The sequence below is a fragment of the Oryctolagus cuniculus genome, chromosome 1 (genome assembly GCF_964237555.1).
Source record: "Oryctolagus cuniculus chromosome 1, mOryCun1.1, whole genome shotgun sequence".
NCBI classification, from domain to species: Eukaryota; Metazoa; Chordata; class Mammalia; order Lagomorpha; family Leporidae; genus Oryctolagus; species Oryctolagus cuniculus.
This window is the reverse complement of record NC_091432.1, coordinates 118,670,577-118,685,020: the sequence shown is the minus strand read 5'-3', so window position 1 is coordinate 118,685,020 and position 14,444 is coordinate 118,670,577. Positions and strand designations below refer to the sequence as shown.

Here is a 14,444-nt window from a genome sequence, read left to right as displayed (position 1 = left end):
GAGAAAGGTCTTCCTTTGCCGTTGGTTCACCCTACAATGGCCACCGCGGCCGGCGCACCGCGCTGATCCGATGGCAGGAGCCAGGTACTTCTCCTGGTCTCCCATGGGGTGCAGGGCCCAAGCACTTGGGCCATCCTCCACTGCACTCCCTGGCGACAGCAGAGAGCTGGCCTGGAAGAGGGGCAACCGGGACAGAATCCGGTGCCCCAACCGGGACTAGAACCTGGCGCCCCGACCGGGACTAGAACCCGGTGTGCCGGCGCCGCAAGGCGGAAGATTAGCCTAGTGAGCCGCGGTGCCGGCATTATGGAAACTTTTAATACCTGCTGACTGACTGAATAGCATAATTAACTCACATGCATAGTATCAATCTCCAACAAGTATTAGCACATGGCCAGCTTAATTTTGCTTACAACTTCTCCCCTCCCATATTATTGTGAAGCAAGCGCCTGTCCTCGTATTTTTCTTCCATACATTTTTTCAGTATGCATTTCTTTTTTTTTAAATAAAAAATCAGTACTTTTTTTTTTAAAAAAAAAGATTTATTTATTCATTTGAAAGAGTTACAGAGAGGCAGAGAGAGAGATCTTCCACCTGCTGGTTCACTCCCCAAATGGCTGCAACAGCCGGAGCTGAGCCGATCTGAAGCCAGGAGTCAGGAGCTTCTTCCAGGTCTCCCACATGGGCGCAGGGGCCCAGGGACTTGGGCCATCCTCTGATGCTTTTCCAGCCACATTAGTAGGGAGCTGGATCAGAAGTGGGGCAGCCAGGACTTGAACTGGCACCCATATTGGATGGTGGCATTGCAGGCCATGGCTTTACCCGCTATTTCACAGTGCCAGGCCCTCAGTATACATTTCCAAGACATAAAGACTCTTTAGGAAAACTTATCCAAAATGCCATTATGATAATGAAAAGGAATTAAGAGTTTCTTAATATCAGTGTCTATCCAAATTAATGTTCAGATTTCCCTGATTTCAAAAAATGAATTTATCTATTTGATAGCCAGAGAGACAGAGGCAGCGAGAGAGCTTCCATTCACTGATTCACTCCCCAGAGGCCCACAGCAGCCTGGACTGGGCCAGGCTGAAGCCAGGAGCTGAGAATTCAATTCAGATTAGCCCACATATGCGGCAGGAACCCCGTTACTTGAGTCATCACCACTGCCTCCTCGGCTCTGAATTAGCAGGAAACTGGAGTCGGGAATCAAATCTAGGTTCTCTGATGCGGGACACAGCTGTCTTAACTGGTGTTTCAACTGCAGGGCTAAATATGTATCCCAAGATTGTCCTGGTCTTCCCATAAAATGTTTTTCAGTATATTTGCTTGAATCAGGATCCAACAAAAGGCCGTTTGTTGTAATTATATATGTTTCTTTTGAGATATATATATATATACACACATACATATATATACACACACATATATACTTTTTTTCTTCCTCTCTTCTAGTCCTTGAAATAATTTGTTGGAGAAATTGTGTTGATTGTCCCACAGAATTTCTTCATTCCAGGATTTTTGCTAATTTCATCCTCATGGCATAATTGAATGTGTGCTTTTGACTCCTTTATTCCTGTGAACTGATGATAAGAGAGGCTTGATCAGACTCCGCCTCAGATTTATCTTTAAAAGCTTATTTTGTTTATTTTTATTTGGAAGGAAGAGCAACAGAGAAAGAGAGAGACTGAGAGATCTTTCAGTAGCTGGTACACTTCCCACGTGACCACAACAGCCAGGGCTGGGCCAGGCCGAAGCCTAGAGGCAGGAACTCCATCTGCTTCTCTTAAACCCATGGCAGGCCCAAGTGCTGAGCCATCATCCAATGCCTCACAGGGTGCGCATTAACAGGAAGCTGGATCAGAAACAGAAGTGGAAACTGAGCCCAGGCCCTCTGATAGGAGATGCAGGGCCCCAAGTGGTGGCTTAATCCCCTGTGTTACAAGGCCCTCTCCCAATCTCAGATTTTTTTGATAAGCACTACATTATCAACAGTTGTAGCTTTCATTGGGTAGCATATTATGGTTTGGTTGTCTTTCCTCTTGTGATGTTAATAGCCACATACGATCGCTCATTGTATAGATTCATTATTTCATTAGTTTTTGCTCTCTGGGCCCACAAAACTTGCTATAGTTTCAGAAGATTAATTGAGATGCTTGCATCCTATAGAGAAGTACTTGTATTCAAGTCCTAGCTCCACTTCAGATTTCAGCTTCCTGTCAATGTGCAACTGCAAGGCAGCAGGTGCTGGCTCAAGTATCTGTGTCCCTGCCGTCCATGTGGGAGACCTTTTAAAGGTTAGAATTACAGAGAGAAAGGAGAGACAGATAGAGAAAAATCTTCCATCCACTGGTTCGCTCCCCAGATGGCCACAATAGCCAATGCTGGGCCAGGCTGAAACTGGGAGCCAAGAGCTTTATCCAGGTCTCCCACTTGGGTCGCAGGGCCCTAAGCACTTGGGTCATCTTCTGCTGCCTTTCCCAGGCCATTAGCAGGGAGTTGGATCAGAAGTGGAGCAGCTGGAACACGAACTGGCACTCATACGGGATGCCTGTGTTAACAAGCGATGACTACCCCATCAAAGGTGGTTTTCAAAAGAGGGTTGTAAGATTGGGTTGTATAAGTTTGATAGCCTGAGGACTAGAATTTACTCCTCATGATTTGCTGAAATGTCAGTGAGTTTATAAAAGTAGTTGGATTTACAGAGCACTTTCTACAATACAGGATTTCTCAGCAGTCCTGGGGGTAGGCACAGGTAACTTATATTGTACAGATGGATAGATCGTATTGTACAATTTCCTGGTGGGGGAATTTTCCCACATTCATCTAAGGATACTTCAGAAAGTTTGTGGAAAATGGAATGAAAATTTTTTTAATCAAAAATTTTCTTACATTTTCTTGAAAGGCAGAGAGAGCTTCCATCTGCTGGTTCACTCCTCAAATGCCTGCCACAGCTGTGGTTGGCCAGGCTGAAGCCAGGAGCCTAGAATTCTGCCCAGGTCTCCCATGTAAATGCCGGAGACTCGAGTACTTGGCCATCAACCTGCTGTCTCCCAAGCTGCACATAAGCAGAAAGCTGGAATCAGAATTGGAGCTAAGACTTGAACTCAGTGTGATATAGGAGACTTCCCAGGCAGTGTCATAACTGCTATGCCAAACTCCTACCCCTAGTGTAAAAGAAAAATGGAAATCCATGCATAGGAGAAGTCTTCAAAAAGTTCATGTTGGGGCAGGCAGAGTGGTACAGATGCTTGCAATGCCGGCATGCCATATGAACGTTGGTTCGAATCCCGGCTGCTCCACTTCAGCTCTAGCTCCCTGTGCATATGTCTGAGAAAGCAGTGGAAGATGGTCCAAGTACTTGGGCCCCTGCCATCTCGTGGGAGACCTGGATGGCATTCCAGGCTCCTGACTTTGGTCTGGCACAGCCACGGCCATTGAAGCCACTTGGGGAATGAACCAGTGGGTGGAAGCCCTCTCTCTTTCTCTCCCTCTCTCTCTCTCTCTCTCTCTTCCTCCAACTCTGTGTTTCAAATAGACAAATAAATCTTTTAAAAATAATATTCCTGTCAATTTTTTTTTAAAAAACCATGCATGGGCTTGTAAATTTTTTGCTTCAAAATAGAGTTACCTTTGAATTCCATTTTTCCTGTAATGTGTGAGGTACCCTCATAGAACAAGTCATGGCCAGATTCAGCATGTGAACTCAGGCACACAACCTCGTGACAGCAAACGGCCACCTGTCTCTGTTGCTTCCTTCCTCCGGACAGAAGACACGCAATTGCAGTTGCACCCTGATGCCAAGGGGACAGTGCTCTGCCCGAGGGCCGTGCTTGACCTCTCTCCTCCCCTCTTGTCATTGCAGTGCTGTGTCCTACCTAACTGTGTGCCCGGGAGCAGCCTTGCTGCAGGAGGTCACTGAGCGAGAGTCATTCCATCACAGGGACTGCATGACACCACGTAACCTCCGGCGTGTATTTAAACGTGTATAGCTTAACCTGGATTAAACATGAGCAAATGCGCGGGGTCCTTTGCTGTTGGCTTCTAGTGCTAGTGATCATTGGATGCATGACGGGGGGCAGGGCCGGTGCCATCGCCTCCTCTCCGCCTGTGTCGGGGGAAGGCCGAAGCTTTCACGGCTCATCATGTAGTCTGGCTCCAGCCCTCCAAAACAGCTTACGTTCTAAGACTAATTTTGAAATAAACCTTCATTTAATTAATATTCTTCATGTGCATTAGAGTGTGGTGTCCATCAGCCCTCCATTTCAAATGTTTAGGGACCAGGAGCAGGTGCTGGGTGGGGTGCAGTGGAGCTGCTTACGGTACAGGCAAGAGGAGGCCACCAGGGACTCCCACGTTTTGCTGCCTGGCCATGTTAAGTATGTTCGGTAGAAAACGACCTGGTAGGATTGTGAAGTTAGCAGACAGGGAGTGGGCTCAAGGAGGAGCCAGCTAGCTGCAGGACCCCTGTGGGGAAGGCCAGGTTGGCTCCTGGAGGCCTTAATGCCCAGAGTCTGGCACGAGTCAGCCCTGCCCAGCTGTCCTAAGATGGGGGATTCTGGCTTCTTTTCCTATACCACTCCTTGTCTGATCCAATGACACTGGGACAGTATCCTGGGACTTTGCACATCTTCTCTTGCCCCTCCTGTAGCCCCAAGGTCCAGCAGCTCTGACTGCTGCATGCTGTGTCCAGCATGGATGGCAGGTAGTGTCCAGGCTTGACTGACCAGCAAGCAAATACCCTAGCTTCTGGCTCGACTCCACCACAACCTCAATTCTGCCGGCTTCCATCTTCCTGCTTGGACAATCCTCCTACACCCTCTCTTAAAATGAAACGCTTTTATTGGGCACTTGCTATGTCCCAGCTCCTGGTCCTATCCCTGTCTACACGGTGTCTCCCATCACAGCAGCCCAGAGGTAAGGCGGTGCTAGTGTTCGCCTGACTTTCTGCAGGAGGAAAGCAAAGAGCAGAGGTGCTCAGCCGCTGGTGCGAGGCTGCACAGGACGTGGTGGGGTTTGGCTAGCACTTCCGGCTCCGACTGCTTAAACTCTGCTGATGCTGGGTTCACCGTTCTCTTTAACTGAGCGTGCCACGTGGAAAGCCATGCTTTGCCGTATTAGCAGCTCCACACAGGGCCACAGGGTCAACGTGGGTGACAGTGGAGGTGTCCTTGACACCCTAGTCTTCCAGCTTCTGCTTTTCTAGGGGCACAACAGTAGCAAACGTACCTTGGGGTGACGGGGACCTGCGAAACCACCCCAGTGCCCCCAGCTCTAACGCGGGCATCTGCACGGAGCTTCTACCTCTGTAGAGTGCCAGCTGCCGTGGGAAGATGGAGGTGACTGCAAGGTTCTCGTGCAACTCCTCAAGGTCAACAAATTGACGTACGTATTAGTCCTCTAACCAAAAAGGGATGAGCGCAGTTCTGCAACTCATGGGCACCAAGGTTAAAGAGGCAAAGGGTTGCCGGTGGGGTGAGGTCATTCGCAAGTTTAACGTTTTGCCAGCTGTGGGGGTTTTTCCACCAGAATCAGCAAAGGGGAGGCAGAGAATCAATCCCCAAGAGCTTTTTCTCTCTGTCTTGGATTTGTCAGATCTGGGTCAGCCACTCCTTTCCCCCATTTTATCCTGCCAGCAGGTGGCTTGAAGCAGCAGAGACAAGCTAATCAAAGCTGCTGGCAGTTAAAAATAAATCTCAAGTGTCAGGGCACACTCAGGCCAGGAGGAGACGAGCAGGGAGGGGGCCGGCTGCTCTTCCCTCTCTCCTTCTGCCCTCAAGGCTTTGCCCTGTCACTCCTGCTGTCCTTGCCACTCCAAGTGTGGTTTTTCAGATCGGAGGCCCTTGACCACACCCTGGAGCCTGTCAGAAGTGCAGTTGTCAGTTCCACCCCAGACTCGAGTCCACATCTGCGTTTTTACCCAGATCTGCCTGCAGCTGATAGTTTCATTAGGGCTTGCGGGAGCTCGCTCTAGGTTTTCAGAGTTGCTGAACCCCTGATCCTTCTACATGGAACCCAAGGGAAGCGCGGATAGTGGGATTCCCGGGGGACCCACTTCTCTCCCGTCAGTTTTCTCTGCGTCTCAGTCTCATTGTTTTGAACTGGGGTAACGTCAGGGCGGAGTTCCAACGGCTGGCTGATATTTCAGGCTGTGGTGGTTCTTGATTGCAACACTGAAGTGCAATCCAGGACGGTCACACTCAGCAGGGGCCCTGGAGGGCCGAGGTCTGCAGGACACCTTCCTCGCTAGGTCAGAGGTCTGTCTGGTTAGTGGTTCCCTTAAGTGAGGTATGTCCTCAACAATTGCTTGGCTCAGTGTGGTCAGGTACCAGGAGGGCAATGCCAGCATAGAGCCAAAGGCCAGCCTTTACTTACGCAGACTTGGCCCAAACCATCTTGGGGTACAACCGTTTTCTGAGTGGAAGGTTCTCTCGCTCTCGATCCTTTCACCTCTGTCAGCGTGGGAGACAGATGGGGTACTTCAGAAAGAAAACCCAGAGGGAAGGGTTTCTGGGGCCCTGAAGTTTTGTGGTGCAAATTGGATTTTAGGTATTAAATAACCCCCCTTCATAATCCCTGGGTGAATGTCTGGAGTATCTGCCTTCAGTTAATAGCCAGACAAGGAGAGATGGGACTACCAATGGGAAGGCTTGGTCCTCCACGCTGCAATGACTTATACCCCAAGTCCTGATGGGTGCAGCTCAGTGCAATCCGCGAGCATTTACCAAGTGCTCGCTGTGTCACAGGCTCCCCCACGGCAGCCTGGTCACTGAAGGGGCCTTGGGTCTCATCGGAGATCAGAAGCAGGGAGCACCCTAGGACACCCAGCTTTCCTTGCAGGAGAAATGAGAGTGGGGGGAGACATCCTTGTTTCCACGGAAGCTGGGAGAGGCGCCTCTCAGCCCCAGCAGCCTCGCTGATCAACATGCACGGAGAGCTTGCATTCTCCATGGCGCCTGCTCATTTATTTCCCTGAAAGGAGGCTAGCACAGTTGTCAGGATGTCTTTCTGAGCCGCAGCTCTGCTGTCCTCCCTTCGTTAAGGGAGGGAAAGCAGAGGCCACTCTGTTGACCAGGCAGGTGCTTTGGCTCCTTATTAATGCCTTTCTTCCAAAGGAACAATGAGCCACCTTAGCCCAAACCCAGCAGCTCCACACTCCGCCCAAGTCCTCATGCATATTCATCCCGCTTCAAAGAGCACAGCGTGGAATATGCAAATTGGCCAGGCAGGAGCTGGTTGGCATTTTGATAATAGCTTTGTCTGAAAAACCCTAGAGACACATGCACATCTAGTTTCTCTCTCTCTGTCTCCCTCCCTCTTCCTTGTATCCCACTCTTTACTCTCTCAACCACTCCCAACCTACCAGAGACTAGAAAGATAAATCACAGACCCAAAGAAGCAGTTTCATGGGGAAGCCGACTGTCCCTATTCCAGCCCAATGTGTTTCCATTTTGTCTTCTCTTGAACAATGTCATTTGATTTTTTCCCACCAAAATGTCCCTGGATCTGATAATGCCCTAGGGCCTAGCCTGTGCTCGGCTCACAGATGACCCCCCCCCATCCCTGCCCCTCTTTGGCACTGACTCTTGCCTTGGGGACCTGTTCTCTGTGCTCTGTCTCTGTGCTACAGAGATTGTAGGCTTCCTTCTCTTTATCATTCTTCCTCTGTCTTCTTACCTGATTCTGTCCCTACTCTCAGCAGTCAAGCCTAAAAGCCCAAAAACTTGGCCTTCCCTCTAAGCAAGAGGCCAGGAGAGAAAGCTTAGGTGGTTAGCTGTTGTCACCAACAGGTCATCTGGACTCAACAGTTCCCGACACACACTGGTCTGTAAACCACAGGTGTGCAGCCGCCAGCAACAGTGTACCCCGCGTGCTCTGCCCACTCCTACCCCTGGCAGCAGCCATGCTCCAAAGACCAGCTACCTGACAGCCTGGGGTAGCATGGTCTTTGGAAAGCACGTAGAACAACTTCTTAAGTTGGGGACACAGGTCTTGCCCCCTAGAGATGCAGGTGGTTCCAAGGAGGAGCTGGAGGCAGCAAGGCAGCCGCTCTGCTGGGGGGGGGGGGTAGCTGGCCAAGGTTGGCTCCCACATCTTGGATTCATCTGGTGACCTTGGAGGAGAAAAGTGTAGGGAGCTGCAGGGATGCAGGTACCTCCTGGGACTTCAGGGAGGAGGGGGTCTGTCCCCGACTCTGAAGATCAGCCCTAGTCAAGCCGGGGAGTAGGAGGCCTGGGGTCCAAATCCCAGCTCTACTGCACACTTAGCTAAATAGCCTTCTGAGAAAATGAATTAAAACAGGAATGTTGATATTAATTAAAAAATGCCAATGATTCTTCCGGGGTTCTTTTGAAGAATTTTTAGTGTTCAGCATATGTGCTAAGTGCTCAGAAAAGTGTGACTGTTATTTTTGCTCGTAAACTTGTAGGAACATAGAGAAAGGCCTGGGCTCTGTGGCCTCTTTGGCTTGGGGGACCTGGTCAATCCAATAGACACAGAAGATCTGGGGGAATAAAAAAACAAGCAAAACAAGACAGGTGCAGCCTGTTCCCCTAAAAGCACCCTTATGCCTACCCTCTATCCTCATTAGATTCTGCTTAGTTACTACTAAGCAGTAAGGGACCCCTGGCATTGGTTGATTCCAGAACTCATGGCCTCCAAGTACTTCTGGACAAGGAGACGAAGCCAAGAGGCAGAAGTGGGAGCCTGACCTCATTCCTCATCAGGTTCCTTCAAGGAAAATGGGGGAAGAGGGATGGAGAAAAGTTAGAAGTTATTGTTTAGCTTAGATAATAGATTCTATTTTCACTGGCAAGGAGATAGAGGAGGAAACACAAGAGACCACCCCAGGCACACTCAGGAAAGCCTCTGTGTCTCACGATCAGTCAGGGTAGGTGGGACCATGAGGATTGATTCCAGAGATGCCAGAAAGGCCCAGAAGATCTGCAATGCTGTTGCCACGTATGCAGTCAGTGGGCTCCTGTTTCATCCTCTGTCTCCAGAAAACAGATCTCAGATCGCTGGGGGGAAGGTGGAGGGGTCAATTGGCTCTGGGTAACAATTTGGGCTCTCTCCTCCTTCTTAAAAAGTAGGTATTTAAAATTTTTAAAAATGTATGTGTTCCATCAGTTTGAAAGGGGAGACACATATATGCAGAAACAGAGAAGAAAAGAGAGGGACCTTCCATCCACTGGTTCACTCCCTAAATGCCTGCAGCAGTCAGGGCTGAGCCAGGCCAAAGCCAGGAGCCAGGAACTCCAGCTAGGTCTCCCACATGGGTGGCAGGTGCCCGAGTGCTTGGACCATCACCTGCTGCCTCCCAGAGTGTGCATGAACAAGAAGCTGGACAAGGAAATAGAGCCAGACTTGAACTCAGGCACTCTGACATGGGATGCGGGTGTTCCAAGCTGTGGCTTCGCTGCTATGTTAAACACCTGCCACCATTCGCCTTCTTGGATCTGGGAGGCAGAGGCAGGGCAAGGTGAAGGTAGAGGACCATTCATGACAAACTGTGCAGGGATTCTTACAGGAGTGGATGTGTTGAGTTTATTAACCCACAGTCCCATCTGGAATAAAGAAATGGGTGTTTTCACTCTGGGCTTGGGTGCTTGTCCAGAGGCAAAAACATCTGGGAGGGACAGTACCAAGAGCAGCAGGCACTTTCAGCTCAGAGCCACCGAACTGCAGGGCCGTTTCTGGAATCCAGCTCGAGCAAGGTAGAGTGGTTCAAATCTGAGATGCCACTGAAAATGTGCTTCCCTGACCCCACCTTGCGAGCTTCACATTTAGCAGGTGAGGATAGAACTTGAACACATGCAATGCTAAAAAGCCTGCTCAGCAATTCTAAGGAGCCCCCCCCCACCCCCCACCCAGCAGCGACCCCTTTGAGATGGCAGTGGCAGGAGAGAGGAAGATGTCACTGGGCTGGAGGAGCTGGGGAGGTCCCATATCAACAGAGCATAGTTATTTCACGGCGCCATCCGGGCAAAAGGGAAGCAAGACTGGTGAAGCTGTCTGGCTATGGAAGCCAGGCAGGATTATCAGTCTGTAGACTGGACTAGAGTTTCATGGCCTATCAACAGAAGGGGAACTTAGCATCTCCTCTAACCCTCTCCATGTGCAAGTTGAATTAAATGGTCCATGCACATAAGGCCAAGTCATTGGCACCGTCTGAACCACATCCATGGGAACCCAGTGCTCTTCCTTTCCACGTGGAGAAGTCATGGGAGGAACACGGGCAGGCGGAGCTGACCTGAAATGAGGTGGTTGCAATAATAAAAGACGTTCAGTGTGATAACACAAGCAGCCACCCAGGAATTCACTTGAAATAACAGGTAGACACGAGATAGACACACCTGAAGTGAGTTCTCCGAATAATAAGAGGGAAGAAATCTGAAAATGAGAAGGTATAATGAGATACACATAACTGAAGGGAATTGTCTTAAACGGCTGATTGTAATGAGATGTATGTAAATTGTAGGGCTCATAATGAAAAAAAAATCATATTCTTGCCTGATAATTCTGGGTGTAATGTCTATACCTGAAATAAGCCGTCTCGGTGTGCTGAGTGTAATGAGATGCACATAATTTTAAGGAGTGTAATGAGATGAAAAATAAATCAAACACTTGTCTTAAAATGAAAGATGTACGAAGATGCACACACCTGAAGGGCATTGTCCTAAATGGGTTCGATTTAATGAGATGCATTTAATTTGCAAAGGGGCTAAATGAGATTGGCCCAGAGAGAAGCTGAGGAATATAAAAGTGTAAGATACACTTGAAAGTGGTATAATAAAACCTGCCTCAGCTGTGGGGTGGCAATCAGATGCCAAAGTGGAAATGCACAGACTATTACCAAGTCAACATTCTCACTGCCAGGCCTCGGTGCTGTGTCCCTTGGCCTGTGATCCTCTGCAGAGACAAATTCCCTTCTGTGCCCAGTATCATGTCAGGTACCTGTGGATGCTTAGTGACTGAATAACTGACTTATGGGCTGTACTCTATGTGGATAAAGGGAGAAGGAGCAGCTATAAAGCAAGGAATTGCAAAAGGCAACTGAAAACTCATTTCTGAAAGAATGGTCCTGGGGCGAATGTTGGTCCTGGGACCCAATCTGCATGTATAACTAGCAACCCAGGTGACCCTTGGGCCCCAGGGTTCATGATAACCTACAGAGACCAGGTAGGCAGGTAACAATGGAGACAAGGTATCTGCGTGGGAGACACAGCTACGCTTTGCAGTTAAAGGCAGGCTCAGCTTCCCTTCCAGAAGCGAATATGTTCTCACCAATATTTTATTTCAGAAGCAGGGACCTCCTGGTTATCTTGTTTTCTCACTCTTGATGGAGTAGTGGGTATGGAGAAATACTTCCCTTCCTGAAAGCAGCAGTTAGATACTGCAGGGAAAGGGAGAAGAAGGAGGAAGACAGAAAGGCTGGCAAGAAGCATAACTAATCAGTCAGCCCCATAATAGATGGCAGCTGGGCCTGGTTGCTGGGGACGCCACTGGGGCACTGACCGTCATGATAACTCGGAGGGTGCACCTCAGGGAGCGGTAATTTTTCTACCACACCCGATCGTGGCCATGTGGGATTATAGACCCCAAGTTGCCTGATCATCTAATTTTCCAGGAGAAATCAGGAATTTGAATTTTTATGTGTCATCTTCTTTTTTTTTTTTTATGTTTTTTATGACAGGCAGAGTGGACAGTGAGAGAGACAGAAAGGTCTTCCTTTGCCGTTGGTTCACCCTCCAATGGCTGCCGTGGCCGGCGCACCATGCTGATCCGATGGCAGGAGCCAGGTGCTTCTCCTGGTCTCCCATGGGGTGCAGGGCCCAAGCACTTGGGCCATCCTCCACTGCACTCCCTGGCCACAGCAGAGAGCTGGCCTGGAAGAGGGGCAACCGGGACAGAATCCGGCACCCCAACCAGGACTAGAACCCGGTGTGCCGGCGCCGCAAGGTGGAGGATTAGCCTAGTGAGCCGCGGCGCCGGCCATCTTCTAATTTTTAAATGTCACAAAATTCTTAAAAACAGTACACGGTCCAGGCAAGCCATGTCTACAAGCTGTATTTGACCTGAACATTATCCTATGTCTGACCAGAGAGCCTCCAGTTTGCAATTCTGCATCAAAGGGTTTGAGATCACTGCCCTCAGATGAGATCCAGGTTGTAACCATTACAAGGATGCTACAAGCACACTTTCAGTCTCAACTTTCTTCTATTGGCATGTAAATTCCTCTGAGGCCACAACTGGTCTTTGTTGATCAGTTTCGTCATTGGTGCCTGGGGCAGAGTCTCAATTTACTAAATGCATCCTGAATGAATGAATGGCTCTTGAGGACTGAATCCAAGCAGGCTGCAGAGTTATGGCCTTCCCTGGGCCCCAGGTCAGGCAGGGCGGGGGCTCCTTGGCCAAGGAGCCATCCGCTCCGCAGAGCAGGCTCTCCAAGCCTGAAACGCCTTTTCTGATGGACTGAGGTTTGCGGACAGAAGTCAGTCTGATTAGTTCCAGGGCTCCACTCTCAGAGTTCCACTTTGGGGCTAAGAGAATTCCCCCTTGGTACCCCTATTATTCTCTCTCTCCCGTTTCCATGGAATTATGCTACATTGCTCCTTGGATTGTGTAGCATTTGGGCCATGAAAACACAAAACACAACTACCCATATCTCCGATGATTTAGGAAACTTCTTTTTAGTTGGCAGTGGAGTTGAAAAGACGGCAGGATCTGATAGAAAAACTTAAGAGGAGGTGGAAGGGGCTGGGACAGACTGCACTGTAATATTTTTAGAATACTGTTCCCTAAAGTGTGTTTTGGGGACTGTGAGTATAACTTTTATGTTTCTTTTTATTTTTTCCCATGGCCTGATAAGCTTTGCAGTGAATCAGGGGTATTCTTCTTCTTCTTCTTTTTCTTTTTTTAATTTTTTTTTTTGACAGGCAGAGTGGACAGTGAGAGAGAGAGACAGAGAGAAAGGTCTTCCTTTGCCGTTGGTTCACCCTCCAATGGCCGGCGCACCGCGCTGATCCGATGGAGGAGCCAGGTACTTCTCCTGGTCTCCCATGGGGTGCAGGGCCCAAGCACTTGGGCCATCCTCCACTGCACTCCCTGGCCACAGCAGAGAGCTGGCCTGGAAGAGGAGCAACCGGGACAGAATCCGGCACCCCAACTGGGACTAGAACCCGGTGTGCCGGTGCCACAAGGCGAAGGATTAGCCTAGTGATCCGCGGCGCCGGCAGGGGTGTTCTTCTTTTAAAAACTCTTATTTATTTATTTTCATTTTATCTGAAAGGTTGAGAGACAGAGAAAGAGAGAAAGAGATTTAGAGATTTTCCATCCACTGTTTTACTCTACAAATGTACACAACAGCCAGGGCTGGGCCGTGCCGGGCCAGGCAGGGCCGAAGCCAGTATCCTGGAACTCCATACTGGTCTCCTGTGTGGGTGGCAGCGACCCTAATACTTGAGACATTATTTGCTGTCACCAAGAGCATGCATTGGCAGGAAGCCGGATCGGAAGCAGAGGAGCCAGGATTGGAACAAGACGTTCCAGTATGGAATGCAGACGTCCCAAGCAGCATTCTAATCACTGAGCCAAATGCCTGCCCCTGGTATAACGTGAATAGATATTACTTGGGGGAAAAATGGTAAATAAATTTGGGGAGCAGTTCAAACAAAATTAAGTAGATTTCTTTCCTGCAGGACTTCTCAGAGCCTTTAGCATTTTTTGAAGATTTATTTTATTTATTTGAAAGGCAGAGTGACAGAGAAAGAGGGACACACACACACACACAGATCTTCCATCTGCAGGTTCACTTCCCAAATGGCTGCAACAGCTGGGGCTGGGCTACACTGAAGCCATCTGGTTCTCTCATATCAATGTCAGGGGCCAAAGTACTTGAGCCATCATCTGCTGCTTCCCCGGGTGTGTATTAGCGGGAAGCTGGATCAGAAGTGGAGGTGGGATTTGAACAAAGGCATGTCGAAATGGGAGGCAAGCATCCCAAGTGGTGGCTTAACTTGCTGTGCCCTTGAATTTCAAATGTTTTGGTAGCATAACTTTTAGGAGAGTGTTCCTTGGAAACAATTGCTTTAGAATACTTGGGCCTTCCCGACTCTGGGCGGTGAGGTTCTAATGTATCACTTTGCCCATCTGGGACGTTCTCTGTGGGCCTGAGAGGGGGTCTCTGCTGAGTGTGTGGAACCCTCCAGTGGTGGTGGTGAGGGCTGGGCTCTGTGAGTGCACTGACTCAGGGAGCCTACCTCAGAGTGGCTCAGGGCCCTTTAGCGGACTGCCTACCCCTTTTCCCATCTTCAGCCTACCCGTGGAGGACCACCAAGTAAGTACAAACTCTGCAACCTTTGTGAATGTGAGCAGGCAACGTCTTTGCTTCCAAACATCTCAGCCTCTAGTCTGGGGGTGAGACGAATGCCTGCCTCTCACTTCTG

General features: G+C 49.4%; 1 protein-coding gene across 2 annotated transcripts in view; it reads left to right on the top strand.

Annotated features, from left to right (window-relative positions):
- The window catches only part of FEZ1 (fasciculation and elongation protein zeta 1), a 51,677-nt gene extending 47,460 nt beyond the window's left edge, over window positions 1-4,217 (top strand). For both annotated transcript variants that reach the window (XR_011378443.1, XM_002708685.5), the window contains one exon: window positions 3,863-4,217. Coding sequence is in view for 1 of the 2 variants with exons in the window: in XM_002708685.5 (XP_002708731.1) it covers window positions 3,863-3,879 (17 nt within the window). In the remaining variant the exon portion in view is untranslated. The remainder of the gene's footprint in view (window positions 1-3,862) is intronic.
- The last annotated feature ends 10,227 nt before the right edge of the window (window positions 4,218-14,444 follow it).